The sequence below is a fragment of the Pelophylax lessonae genome (genome assembly GCF_965119305.1).
Source record: "Pelophylax lessonae genome assembly, chromosome: 6".
Lineage (NCBI taxonomy): Eukaryota > Metazoa > Chordata > Amphibia > Anura > Ranidae > Pelophylax > Pelophylax lessonae.
Window position 1 is genome coordinate 106,648,485 of NC_138773.1, and position 14,537 is coordinate 106,663,021.

The window sequence follows — 14,537 nt, forward strand, 5'->3', positions numbered from 1 at the left end:
TTTAAACCAGAGCTTAGTGTCGCTTTATTGCAAACCCAATACAATGTCCCTATCCTGTAATCACTTTAATAAAGTGTACACTGTATATACAGTTTGCTATAATTTACAAAGTAACTGTATGAAATTATCAGTCTTCTAGAATCCCAGCTTTGTCATATACTGTACAGCCATGGCCATAAGTTTTGAGAATTACAGAAATATTAATTTTTCACAAAGTCTGCTGCCTCAGTTTTTATGATGGCAATTTGCATATACTCTAGAATGTTATGAAGAGTGATCAGAAAAATTGAAATGAATTGCAAAGTCCCTCTTTGCCATGAAAATGGACTTAATCCCATAACAAATATTTCCACTGCATTTGTGAAGAAGGCTTCATGATGCCATAGAAAGTCCAGCAAGCGCCAGGACCATCTCCTACAGTTGATTTGGCTGTGGGATCGGGGCACAACCAGTGCAGAGCTTGCTCAGCAATGGCAGCAAGCAGATGTGAGTGTATCTGCCCGCACAGTGAGGTGAAGACTTTTGAAAGATAGCCTGGTGTTAAGAAGGGCATTAAAGAAGCCACTTTTCGATTGTTAGGGGCATCCGGAAAAAAACCTTGTCTGCAGAAGAAAAGGTGAGCGCTACCATCAGTCCTGTGTCATGCCAACAGTAAAGCATCCTAAGACCATTCATGTGTGGGGTTTCTTCTCAGCCAAGGGAGTGACCTCACTCTCAATTTTTTTTTTGCCTAAGGACGCAGCCATGAATAAAGAAAGGTACAGAAACATCCTCCGAGAGCAACTTCTCCAACCATCCAAGATCAGTTTAGTGACGATCAATGCCTTTCCCAGTATGTTGGAGCACCTTGCCATAAGGCAAAAGTGATAACTAAGTGGCTTGGGGAACAAAACATTGAAATTATGGGTCTATGGCCAAGAAACTCCCCAGACCTTAATCCCATTGAGAACTTGTGGTCAATCCTCAATAGGCGGGTGAACAAAAATAAAAAAAAATTGATTATGCAAGAATGGGCTGCCATCAGTCAGGATATGGCCGAAAAGTTGATTGACAGCATGCCAGGGTGGATTGCAGAGGTCTTGAAAAAGAAGGGTCAACACTGAAAATATTGACTCTTTGCGTAAACTTAATTTAATTGTCAATAAAAGCCTTCGACACTTATGAAATGCTTGTAATTATACTTCAGTAAACCATAGTAACATCTGACAAAAAGATCTAAAAACACTGAAGCAGCAGACTTTGTGAAAATTAATATTTGTGTCAATCTCAGAACTTTTGGCCACGGCTGTACATTGTAATCTACTTTCCACAGGTTGAAGAAAATTCCCAGTACCACTGTCTAGCTTTTACTAACATGTATTTATCTTGTTCTGTTGTGACTGATGATTTTTTTCCAATAGTAATATATATTGAGTGGTCCAACATACTGAAACACACCACATCTTAATTAGTGACATCCTTTGACTGCTTCATTATGTTTTGTTAATAAATATTGACAGGGCCCTACCATGGGTCCTGATGAACAGCAAAATTGACTTCCAAGATTTTTTTTCAGCAGTTTTGTGTGTCATCAGTTTGTGGCGTATTACAGGCGGTATTTCCCCATACCATACTGTCGCCTGTAGTGAAGACTGATGAGTATGAGAAGGCAGATCGTTTCTTCCGGTCCCTCACCTGATCGTGGTGTGCGCAATGACGTCAGACATCAGCCAACTCCATCTCATGCAGGGCAGGCTGGATCTTCTAGGGCGGTGGGCATGGCAGACACAGGAGTGACAGGAGGGCAGACAGTGGGTGTTTGATGGACCGGTCCGGTGGGGAGTTATGGAAGAAGATAACAATATATATAATATTTTCTACATTTTATATTTATATAAAATAATAGATGTGGGGGACCTTTTGTTGGGTGTTATTTTATTTTATTTTTTTGGAGGAGGAAGGGGGGCAGCATTTCATTATTGGTCCCAGGCAGCACCATGTCTAGCCCTGAATATTGACACACTCTGCCCCAGATATCAATGAGCAATTGCTGGCTTCTAAGTGTTCAGTGCATTAATGGACTAGAACATTAATTTTTAGGCCAATGGTTTAATGATCCTGTATTGTGTTTAAAGGATTTTCATTGTATTGCCATTTAAAGAAAAAAAGTTCAAGCCCTTTTACCATTTTGTGCATTATGGGGGAGCCTGAACGGAATGGGAATACGGCAGGACAAGTGCTAAAATACACTTACTTTAGACATATGCATTTTGTTACACTGCTGCCATCATAAGGATAGAAAATGCAAAAATATAAAATATTTAAAAAAAATATTTAAGAAGTGGCATAAATAGTATTGTTATGTAAATTCCACATAGTTATAAATAGAGAGGTTGATTAGTTAGGCGAGAAACTTGAGCTTGTCACCAAATCGTGCATTTGATCCCTGAATTGGTAATCCAAGTCCAGCCTATTGTCACCTGTGGTATCCTATATATACCACACTGTTTCCTTCCATTTCAGCTCTGTCACCTTACACATCCTCTGTATTTGTACGAGTACCATCTCCTCCCACTACACAAGGTGAGATCTTTTTAACTATGTTCTACTTGATGAATATATACCTTTCAAGGCTGATATTGCATCAAATATCAAAATAATGAAATGTATGTCTTTTGTTTTCTCTTTTTTAATTACATAAATATTTGTATTATTTCAAATGTAATTTATGTTTAACTTTCTAGCTTTTTAAATAAAATGTAGGTTTTTTTGCATCTAAAAAATTACAACTTTAAGGTACCCGCTTCCAAAAAATAAAAAAAATCACCAAAAAACTGATCGATTTTATGCTATCATGTACAGTTGTGCAATCTACTATCTGGAAAAAAAAATTCATAAAGTTTACAAACCAAAATGAAAATAAAGTAAATGAATGGTGTTAGTTTCTAAAGCAAAGGTGACATGAGTAGAGAAGTTGTGTTCTCCAGCCTGCCTAGGGTTAGCAAAGCATTTATGTTCTTGGCTCTCAGCTTCTTGAATCCAATGAAAGAGCATAAAGGCCATGCTGGGTGCATGTACTGAGCTAAAAATGGAGCCAGACATTATTCTCTATAGCCAGACTCAGAGAATGGGCATGGTTTCAAATGATACCAGAAACGTTCTTGGGACATAAACACTGAACCGGTCCTGGTCCTGGAGAGGGAGTGCAATGCAAACTTTGCCTTGCCTGTATTTGTAGAGTTTATCACTAATGTTTTTGTCAGGATGATAGGGAGGTATATGTGTTATAAAAGCTAATTTACACTCTAAAAATGTCATTCACACAGCTATTTTTAACAGAAATTTTCAACTTACATAATTCTAAGAGAAATAAACAATTTATATGGTAATGTAAGAGGCAGAGTGGCAAATAATCACTCGATTAATGAAATTTGGGATAATGTAGCCATAGAGAGTATCCTATCCTAAAAAAAATCTTCCAATTAAATATATATTTTACTTGCATTACAGAGCTTTGTACAGTCCTTGCAATGTTGATATTTTTTGTTGCACAAATATCTTAACGTTTTGACTTCAGTTGAAAAAAAATGTATAAAAATAAGTTAGTTAGTGATGTAAATTACATACATATATATATATATATATATATATATATATATATATATATATATATATATATATATATATATATATATATATATATATTTTTTTTTTTTTTTTAATGATATATTTTTTACAGTAAACCTGTTGCTGATAATGATGGTTGCATGGCTGCTTTGCTGACCCTCTGGCTTTAATATTTGCTTTGCCACTGACCTGGAACAAGTCTACTAATCAGGAAAGCTAGTGCAATCTACATAATGTGCTTTCTCCAGGTCAATCTTGGAAGTCAGAGGGTCACCATGGCAGTCAGGAACTGCAGCCTTCACATTTCTTAACATAGTTAGATATAATTGTGTTTTTTCACTAACAGACTGGTGAATAAATATATCATCATCTGGGATCTAGAAATAAGATAAAACTTTTCTACTAATTTCCTTTTATAAGATAAAAAATTTCTATTAATTTCCTTTTAAATTCAACGTGGCAACCTGTTTTTTTTTTTTTTTTTTTAATATTCACATTTAACAAAGTCTAACATATTAAACCTTTAAAATCACAAAATACAAATTGAAGAAAAAAAAAAAAAAGAAAAAAATTTCAAATTCCAAACATTTAATTTGAAGATGTGTTTAGGGGTTAATCACTATTTTCATTGTAAATATAGGGGTATATTTGTAAAGCAGTGAATGTGAAACATACCAAGCATTTACTGCAGGTGAATCTTCCTGGTACCGAATGTCACATTCACTGCTTTATATATATATATATATATATATGCCCAATAGTGTTGTATTTCTCCATAATTATCATCATTTTTACAAGTGATTGTCTACAGCACCACTGCCTTTTGGCGGAACAATTCTTTGTGAAAAGCATTTAAAACTAAAATTGTACTTAATATTCACCTTTTGTTCCTCCTTACAGATTCAAAATGAGCCTCAACGAAATGCTCAGTGCTTCCGACATTGCTGCTGCTCTAAGGGAGTGCCAAGGTAAAGCTAAATTGTGTAAATATTCACTTCGATTATCCAATCATATGCAGATTAAATAAATAAACAGGGTCTTTCTTTTTCTAATATTGGAAAGCTAGAGTGAATCTGAATACATTTTATTGTGTGAACATTCTCAAATCTTTTGGTAAATCAGCAATTTCTACGTGTATTTGAAAATAAATAAGCAGTGTTAACCTTATATATATTTTTTTTCTATTTATCCGTTTAATTAAAACATTTTCTAATTTGTTTGCATTTCAATCATACTAATAGATGCTGAAAATTATATTCATTCATAATAAATTAAATAATTTTTAAACTTCCACTATATATTTTTTAAATTACATTGGCCTACATAGTTGACTTTTTAAATATTTTAAATTATTTTAAAATAAATTTAACAAGAATTTAGAAAATCAGAAAAGTTTAGCTATTTTTTGTTTGTATTTTTTAAAACCCTTAAAATTTGATTTCAGGATATAAGTGTGTTTGGAAAAATCCACAGTTGAATAAAAAAGGCTCTCATGAATAATCAAAAGAGCATTATATGGCCAGTTAAATCCCGGTATCACAACACTTAAGTCATCTTTTATGTAATCTTTAAGAGAAATTATAATGGTTGTGTGTGAATTTTATTTGATGCTTATACATTTGAAGTGTTTTTATGTTTTTTAAACGTGTAAATAAGCTTGTATGAGACAACTGTATGATGTATTGATGATGATTAAAATGATTATTATTATGATTTGCAGCCTATAGAAAAATTGTACTTTGCCCATTGGTAATCAGCACTAATTGCAGTACAGGCTTTCAGACGTTGGCGGGGCCCTAGTACTGGTTTGCATTTTAGCTACCAAAACCCTGTATATTAGAAAAGTATACAGCAACCAATATTAGTTATTTAGAAAAATAAAAACACAAACTTTCCTTGTAGGCACAAAAACAGCAAATTCTATCTTTTTTTACTGTTTGTGAGATGCTAATAAAAATCATGGTCCACACTTATAAAAAAAAGTTGAGCATCTAAATATGAATTTCTGACATTTAAAACAATGACCTACAACCAGTATCCTTTTGAGCTGTCCTATGGTTCTCAGCTTGTTCTGTTGTTGCTTGCAGAAGTTCACAAAACATTGCTGTGTTAATGCTATTGACAGCATTGTCTATCAGGAGTAGTCTGTGCCAAAGCTATTGACAATGCTCTGTCAATGCTGTTGATAGATTGTATCATATATGTAATGTTTTTTTTTGCCCATAGTTGCATTATGTTTCTTTTAAGCATAGAGCACGAAAGAGTCTTCTAAATCTCTACACAAATATTCCCAGGGCTGTATTGGTGCAGTTCCATTTACAGTGGTATGCATTGTCAGTGGGATCATGCTAGCTGTGTTATCACAATAACCAAGTATTAATAATACCCCAGATCAGACCAGTAGTCACAGCACCAGAGGAGTTTTAGAAATTGCAGAGCGGACATTGTGATCCTAGTTGAGCACCAGGCTTGGATCACAATATTCGAAGGGCATCTGCTCCCAGGAACTTCTATTTTTGTTTGTAACCTTAATACAGTAAAACCTTGGATTGACAGTAACTTGGCTTGAGAGCGTTTTACAAGACAGGCAAAATTTTTTTTATACATTTTGACTTGATATACAAGTAGCTTGCGTCACGTCACAACTGAGTATAAAAAGGAAGAGAGGCGCCTCTAACTGTAGCAATAAGGTTACATTTAGTGAAGGTACAACATTTCGCAACTCACATGGTTGATGATTAAAACAGGCACATCTAAGAATGCAGGCATCTGGGGTAAAGCTGTCCACATAGATGGTCCTCTGCACCACCATCGATGTCATTCCTTCCATGCTGCGCTCCACAAACACTGCAAGCCTCGCTTTTAGATCGTTCTACTGATGGATAGTCTTCCTGGGTACGACTGCAAACTGATGATGGTAAGAGCCCGCAGTGCGGAGGATGGTCTATGAGGACAGCTTTACCCCGGATGCCTGCATACTTAGATGTGCTTCTTTTAATCATGAATCATGTGAGGTTCTAAACGTTGAACCTTCATTAAATGTAACCATATTGCATCACTTAGCGGCCCCTCTCTTCTCTTTTATACACTGTAGGTCCTGCTGGATTTTGCTTCTAATCCCCTTGTGGTGGCTGCCATTTGTGGATGGAGTTTTTATGGTTGCACAACTTATCCCATTGCTATAATCCATTTATATGGATTATAAACTGAAGGATTTATAAATAAATGGTTGTGGAATGAATCATCTCTGAGTTTCCATTATTTCTTATAGGGAAATTCGCTTTGATATAAGAGTGCTTTGGATTACAAGCATGTTTCTGGAACGAATTATGCTCACACTCCAAGGTTTTACTGTATATGAAAATCGAACCCCTTTAAAAACCCATCCCTTTCAGCAATGAATTGGTTCAGCTGCACAATGGTTTTATTCCTATAAAATTATGCTATAGATTTTATTTTTCGCTTTAATTTTATTTAATGTGTTCTTTTTACTATATTGATATTTTTAATGTGCATTGTTATTTCTCTAACAGTAATTACGTCTTATTACTTACTTGTGTTCAATCTAGTACTCAAGAGGTGGAGTCTTTAAATAGAAATTGCGATTTGTTGTTTGCTTTCCTTTGATTAAGGCCCAGTACGGCTGAAACACCCGGTCTTCAAAAAATTTTATTTTGCACAGGCCATGTCAATGACAATGAACATGGCTACAATACAGCTAACATAATTCTGCACTTTTTTTAGCTCCCGACACCTTCAATTACAAGAAGTTTTTCCAAACTTGTGGGCTGACTAAAAAAACAGCCAGCCAAGTGAAAGAGGTCTTCCGGGTTTTAGATCATGATCAGAGTGGATATATCGAAGAGGAAGAGCTCAAGTAAGATAACATTATAGTAATATCATTTGTTATTTATTAGTTTTATTAGGATTTGAAAGAATAAAGTACAAACAGTATATACAGTATTTGAGTATTTACAACGTTTTAAATATGATTCATCATACATATGACAAGATAATATATTGTGTTCTACACTGATGCACAAAAACGATGTGAAGATGAAACAAGACAATTTCTGGCTACCTGGTCCCATGTATCAGCTAGTGCAAAAAATTGTTAAAGTGGTAGTAAACTGTGTTTTATTATTTTTACCTACAGGTAAGCTTATAATAAAGATTACCTGTAAGGTAGATTAATATCGCCTAAACGGGGTGATATTCTAGAAAGCAGCAAAAAAATAAAAACTACTGGCACCAGTGGATTAACTTCCAGGATCACAAAGGTCACACTTGCAACGGGGCCCTGGCATTCCACCTCCATGGGGAGGCGTTAAGATGGCAGGAAGGGGGCCCACTGCAGAACATGTGAAAGGGTCCCGCTGTGGGACCGTAATAAAGTGCCCCGCAATGAGAGTAAAGGGCCCCAGGCTTGAAGAGAAGGGACGCAGCCAGGGTCTGGGGGGCCCTTCATGGTTTCTTGCACCGGGCCCTGAAGGTTCTAGTTACACCTCTGGGTCCAGGACTCTTCCTTCTCATTGGCTGAGACACAGTAGTGGCACCATTGGCTGTCAATCAAAGTCAGTTAGCCAATGAGGAGAGAGAGGGGGTGGAAGCCGCGGCCCAGCTCTGGTGCCCCATAGCAAGCTGGTTGCTGTGGTGGCACTCAACAGGAGGCAGGGGCCAGGAGCACTGAAGAGGGACCCGAGAAGAGGAGGATCTGAGCTGCTCTGTGCAAAACCACTGCACAGAGGAGGTAAGTATAATATGTTTGTTATTTTTGTAGCAAAAAAAAACTAGACTGTAAAATCACTTTAAGCCGGCCATAGATGGTGTGATTTTCTTTCCTGCAACCCCGAGTTGCTCAATTCCCCCATTAACATAGTCCGTGTTTATGGGGGAATCCCTCCCATGTAGCTATTGTGTTCTTCCGGTGGGGGAGCGGTCGCGGGGAGCCGTCCCTTCCGGCAGAACACAGGGATTAATGCTAGCAGCTGTAGCCACTGGCAAAAAAACCCATGCCAATAATCCGATATGCTGGTTGTACCCAAGTCAATCTTGGATATATTTAGCCTGCCCATAGATGGTTTGAATCTGGACCAATCCCTGCTGAACAGGCCAAGATTTGAATCATCTATGGCCAGCTTAACACAATGCAAATCGTTCATAAATCCTATTGACTTGAAATAAGCGAAATGTGACCTAGCCAATTTATAATAAGGGTCTTCTTCTTGTTTAGGTTTTTCCTTCAGCGTTTTGATCCAAGCTGCCGAGAACTAACAGTCTCCGAAACCAAAGAATTTATGGCTGGCGCGGACCATGACAGAGATGGGAAAATTGGAGCTGATGGTGAGTGGTATAATTATCTTGTGCCAAGCGCATTATGGTGTTGACATAAATAATTTTCGTTGCAACACAACAACCCAGTGTATTGTCAGCATTACACTTGCCTTAAAATGTTTTTCCACTTCTGAAGCCAAATTGGGATTATTCCTACGTTATTTTTGTTATATGTTCTCATTCACATAGCATATCCTAAAAAAATCTATCAAAAATTATGCTTACCATTTTAAAATAACATTTTCTGATAACACCAGCCCTGAAAATCCTACTTCTCTTATTTTACAAAGGGGGTGGAGAGTTGTGTTTGCCATACTTAATACTGTTAGTGCTGGTAGATCTCATTATCAGTTGTAAACTAAATTTAAACACTGTCTGCATTAACAAAGAGTAAGGCCCCTTTCACACAGGCGGACCGTTCAGATCCGCCTGTTCGTTTTTTTGGCGGATCTGAACGGTCCCCCCATGTATTCCTATGGGGCATTGGATGGCAGCGGAGACATGTCCGCTGACACCGGACCCGATCCGATCCGTCAAATCTGGACGGATGGAAAATAGGGTCCGTTCCCATCCGATTTCCCCCATAGAGATGCATGGGGAACTGACAGCTGTGTCTCCGCACACAGCACGGAGACACAGCTGTCATCCTCCTGCTCAGCGGGGGATCGGCGGCTCGATCCCCCGCTGAGAAAAACTGAGTCCGTTTGACGGACTTACTGTGTGAAAGGAGCCTAAAAGATTTATAAGCTAGGCTTCTTGCATTGCACATTAATAAGAGGAGACTCATCCTGTCCTTAGGACAGAATCACTGACATTGTTCAGAAATGCTTGCAGGCAGCCAATGAGGCCTTCTTCTGAGAAACATCGGAAATAAATAAAAAAAAAAAAAGAATTGGAATGCATAACAAACAAACGGTAAGGGTTTTCCAAAATCTGACAAAAGTGGAAATACAATTTAAGGCCCCTTTCACACTTGTGCGACCTAAAAGCTGTAGGTTTTACCGTGGTTTTGCCGCAATTTTGCTACGATTTTGACTGAAGCAATGCCTGTGTAATCTTGAGGTCTTAGGCCCTAGAAACGCATCAAAGTCTGACTGAAGTAGTGCAGGGACTACTTTGAAGCCGCTGCGACTTGAAGTTGTACAGATATGAACGGTACTCATTGGAAATCATGGAGTACGACTTGTCATGCGACTTTGTTGTCCCAAGTTGCAGGACAGGTCGCACAAGTGTGAAAAGGGCTTAAGGCTTTGGTAAAATCGACTCTAGCTTCTTACAGTAGGGCACTGCAAGAAGTTGAAGTGTGCACTGTATGCCGAATACCAGGTTCCAATTTAAAGACAGCAACAGCCAATCAGAATTATGGCACAGATGACGCACAACAGCTACTTGTTATGCAATGCTGAAAATGATAATTTAGCTTCCCAGAGCTCTGCTTAACAAAACTGTAAATTGACTCGAAGGGTCCTTTCACACAGGCTTTCCACCCAACGGACTCTGTTTTGCTCATCGGCGATTAGGGTTGCCACCTCATCCCTTTAAACCAGGACACACAGTAATTACACAGTTTCTGTGGCTGATTAAGGTGGTAATTAAACTCACTTGGTGCCTTATGTGCATTATATTAGCCTCAGAACCTGTGTAATTAATATGTGTCCTGGATTAAAGGGATGAGGTGGCAACCCAATCGGTGAACGATCCGCTGATCCCCGCTAAGCAGGCAGATGACAGGTCTGTCCCGCTTACTTTGCAGAGACGGAGCTGTCAGAGCCCCGCTCTCCTCTATAGGAGATCAGATGCTATCTGATCCCATCCAATCCAATCCTCCAGACGGATGGAAAATAGGGATTCCTCGGACAGGATCGGATCGGATAGCAGCGGGTGTAAGCGGACATGTCACTGCTGACATCCGCTGCCCCATAGGGGTGCATGGAGCGTCCAATCAGGTCCGCCTGAAAAACTGACAGGCAGACCTGATCGGAAAGCCAGTGTGAAAGGGGCCTATGGGGTTGATTTTCTAAAACTGGAGAGTGTAAAATCGGGTGCAGCTGTTCATAGAAACCAATCAGCTTCCAGGTTTTTTGCCAAAGCTTAATTGAAAAAGCTGAAGTTAGAAGCTGATTGGCTACCATGCACAGCTGCACCAGATTTTCCACTGTCCAGTTTCAGTAAATCGACCCTTACAGCCCCTTTCACACTTGTATGACCTGAAAGTCGTGCGACTATGACGCAACTTGAAGCAATGCCTGTGAAATCTTGAGGTGTATGAAGCTCATGTCGCATCAAAGTTGGACCAAAGTAGTACAGGGACTACTTTGAAGTTGCTGTGACTTGAGTTTGCACAGATATGAATGGTACTCATTGGAAATCATGGGGTATGATTTTACATGCAAATTTGCGGTCCCGAAGTCGCACAAGTGTGAAAGGGGCCTAAGACTCTAGGATATTAAAGATGCATGTTGGGTTTCATCCTAAAATAGATGCTGCTTCAAGATTGGTACACAAACACAGACTGTTGGCAAACCAACACAAGCATAATCATTGGTAAACCAAGCAGAATAATTGGTCATGCAGGCAGTGTACTAGCAATAAGAAACATACACTATAAAAGACCCATTTACCACAAATAGAGTGCTGCAAAAAATAATTTATAAACATACTGTAACCTGTTTGCAATTAGTCAGTAAAACAGTACAAAGAATCTATAGAAGCCATTTGGATAAGTTGCAAAATGTCTTGAATATCACAGAACAAGCCTGGCTGAATCTGGATAACTACCACCAGCTATTATCAGTTTTAGGCCGCATGCATGCAGAAAGTTTTTTCTTTTCTTCCACTGGATGCCTTTGCTGCAGGAGAGGAAAAGGCAGCTTAAAAAAGGGCATGGACACATAGGCTAACATAGAGGCATGTTTAGAGGCAGAAGAAAGAGTCAAATGGCTGTAAAAGCAGTGTTTTTAATGTCCCGTGTGCATTAGGCCTTATATATGTTATTTTTAGTGCTAAACCTGTAATATTTTATCACAAACTTAGTACAAGAAGAACTACCCCCTCTAACCAGCTGAAGTGTTCCCAGGACACATTCACCTGACTTCTAAGGAGAATATTAGCTGAGAAGAAATACTGTGTATGTGTATGTATATATATATATATATATATATATATATATATATATATACACAAACACACACTGTATATATACATAGGAAATGGTTTAACTTCTAAAAACATGAAGCAATCGTCATACTGTATATGACTTTGTAATATAGAGTAATATAGGAAGGGTAACAATTATATGGATTCTATTCCACGCCACACCTGTTCTCCACTGTTTGAACAAGTTAGGATCACAATATTGGTGCCATCCATCCGGAGCTCCCTCTCTTGCACATTATTTTCTAAGTAGTTCCCTCTACTGTTCACAGAGTAGGTATTCCTACTGCCAGACATATTTCAAATGTTAGCTTTCATGTAGACACTCAGTATTAAAACAGATTAGGTATGTGCATTAGCTGTAGTATGAACATTTATGAATGAAAAACAATCTATGAATGAAGGACAAGTGGATGAATGAATGGTCTGCCTCCTCCATTCATAGATCGTGTTTAGTTCATAGCTGCTATAGTACAGCTTCTGGAGGAGGTGGAGGGAAAGAGCGGGCATAGTTGGAATTAATGCATATGACAGCTGCCTTGGCTTTATTACCCCCCGCTGCATCGGAGGATTACAGCGATGGGGGTAGTGGGGATTTCAAATAATGCAGGAAACAGCAGCAGAAGAGACACATCATTTTGATGATAAGTAATGTCCCTTGTGCCAATTTATTGATTTTTTTTTACTAAACATGGGTTTTAAAAGTCTGTAAACTTTAAAGCTGAATTCTTTGATTTTTCTGAACAAATTACTATTGATTTTGTAAGAAATCCTGTAGGACCGCTCTCTGCCTGTGCTTCATGTTTATCAGGTACATTATTCCTAAATACAGTATCTTTGAAGACTACGAAACCTGTCCCTCTATGTTATGTGTTCTGTAGTCTTAGGTTGACAACATTGCTCCTCCATAGATAAAGCACAGTGAGTAATCTTTGTCACCTTAGGACATGTAGTGTGTTACTAGCAGGATCGTCAGTTGAAAATTTAGGAAAAAAGCCTGGGGGCTCATTAAAGTCTAGTACACACGCAACGATTATCGGCCGACCGATCGTCCGTCTTTTGTCCAGAGTGGTGTTTTGTTGGTTGGAATGTGCTATAGACTGCACACGAATTTTCTCGCCCGACAAAATTCTACTTCAGAAGTGATGTCATGTGTTGGTTTGCTTTCTTTTTGTTCTTTCTTCTCTGAACATGCCTAGTCTCGCTCATTAGATTTTTCCCTGTCGAAATCTGTACTGACTGCACGAAAATCGGCCGTGTTTTGACGGCGGACAAAAATTTTATAGCCTGCACACCAGATTTTTTTCGGCCGAAAAGTCGGAGTCGGTTGTTGGAAGCATCATACTAACAAGCCGAAAATCGGCAGATCGGTCGTCGGACGAAAATTCCCTGCCGATTTTCGACGCGTGTGTACGAGGCTTAAGACTATCTTTGCTCTCTGAAGAACAATTTGAGTTTGGATTCCTCTTATTGGATAGGCAGTGAAGAGGCCATCTCTCGCCTTCTCACTGCCTGCTTTAACTCCTATTCTAGTGCAAAACAACTACGTGCATTGTATTTGGCTGTGGGACTCTTGCAGAGTGGCCCATTTACTTGAATGCGTTGCGCTTGACGGGTGTTATTCCCATCGACAGCAACAAAAGATATAATTCCTGGTGCAACTGCAAAGCATCAAGACCATGACATGTGAACACCCCTGGCTGCAACTTCTGCAGCTTAAAGAGGTAGCGTTTGTAGAGCGGTAATAATCACAGCTAAAAAACAAAAAAAGAGGGAATCTAATGCAGCCACCACATCTAAGGACTAGAAAGCAGCAATATATTACAAGTTTGTTCTTGGGTTCAGTTACGCTTTAATTATTCAACCTAAACTAGTAATATGATTAAGGAAATTTGAACAGCTACATATTTGGTACACGTTTAACATTTTTCTAAATAACAATGCGATTGTGACACTCAACTAAACAATTCTGTCTGTTGGGTTTGTAGAATTTCAGGAAATGGTTCATTCCTAGAAGCCTACAAATTCTGGTGGTATATACAAGTGATCTTATAATGGAAACAAGACATTTAAATCCAGGACGTTGTGCTTTACATTCACCTTGGCTGTCTCCATCTCAAGCCTGGACATATGAGCGAGGCTGGAAAAAAGAAGATGTACCACTTTGGTGGACCAGAATATGGGTGTTTCTTCATGCAACATGCACTTACCGTTACTGAATGTCCTAACAATCCAATAAAATCCTACATACCATGAAACAACTGTGCCTTGCTGTTTTTTCTTTTTAACCGCAAATTATTCCTTCCAAAAGTATATGCTTGTACAAACCAGCAACGTTGTCAAACTCGTAATAAAGATTAGCATCAGTTTAAAAGAGGAATGTTTGGTTGAGACACATTTACAGGATTGAAAGTTATCAAGAATATTTTACAGAAGCCAGTAAA

The 14,537-nt window shown here is 38.5% G+C and overlaps 1 protein-coding gene across 1 annotated transcript; it reads left to right on the forward strand.

The window, feature by feature from the left end:
* The first annotated feature begins 4,512 nt into the window (after positions 1–4,512).
* LOC309559260 (oncomodulin-like) lies at positions 4,513–14,173 on the forward strand. The gene is made up of 4 exons (XM_082262481.1): positions 4,513–4,574; positions 7,351–7,483; positions 8,840–8,949; positions 14,082–14,173. The coding sequence occupies exons 1-4, from the start codon at positions 4,514–4,516 to the stop codon at positions 14,105–14,107; spliced, it is 330 nt and encodes a 109-aa protein (XP_082118607.1). The 5' UTR covers position 4,513; the 3' UTR covers positions 14,108–14,173.
* The last annotated feature ends 364 nt before the right edge of the window (positions 14,174–14,537 follow it).

Excerpts from the sequence above, each read along its gene's own strand:
- LOC309559260 (XM_082262481.1), top strand. The coding sequence starts at position 4,514 with ATGAGCCTCAACGAAATGCTCAGTGCTTCCGACATTGCTGCTGCTCTA. Across the intron at positions 4,575-7,350 it reads TGCTCTAAGGGAGTGCCAAG|CTCCCGACACCTTCAATTAC; the intron begins GTAAAGCTAAAT and ends CACTTTTTTTAG. Across the intron at positions 8,950-14,081 it reads TGGGAAAATTGGAGCTGATG|AATTTCAGGAAATGGTTCAT; the intron begins GTGAGTGGTATA and ends TTGGGTTTGTAG.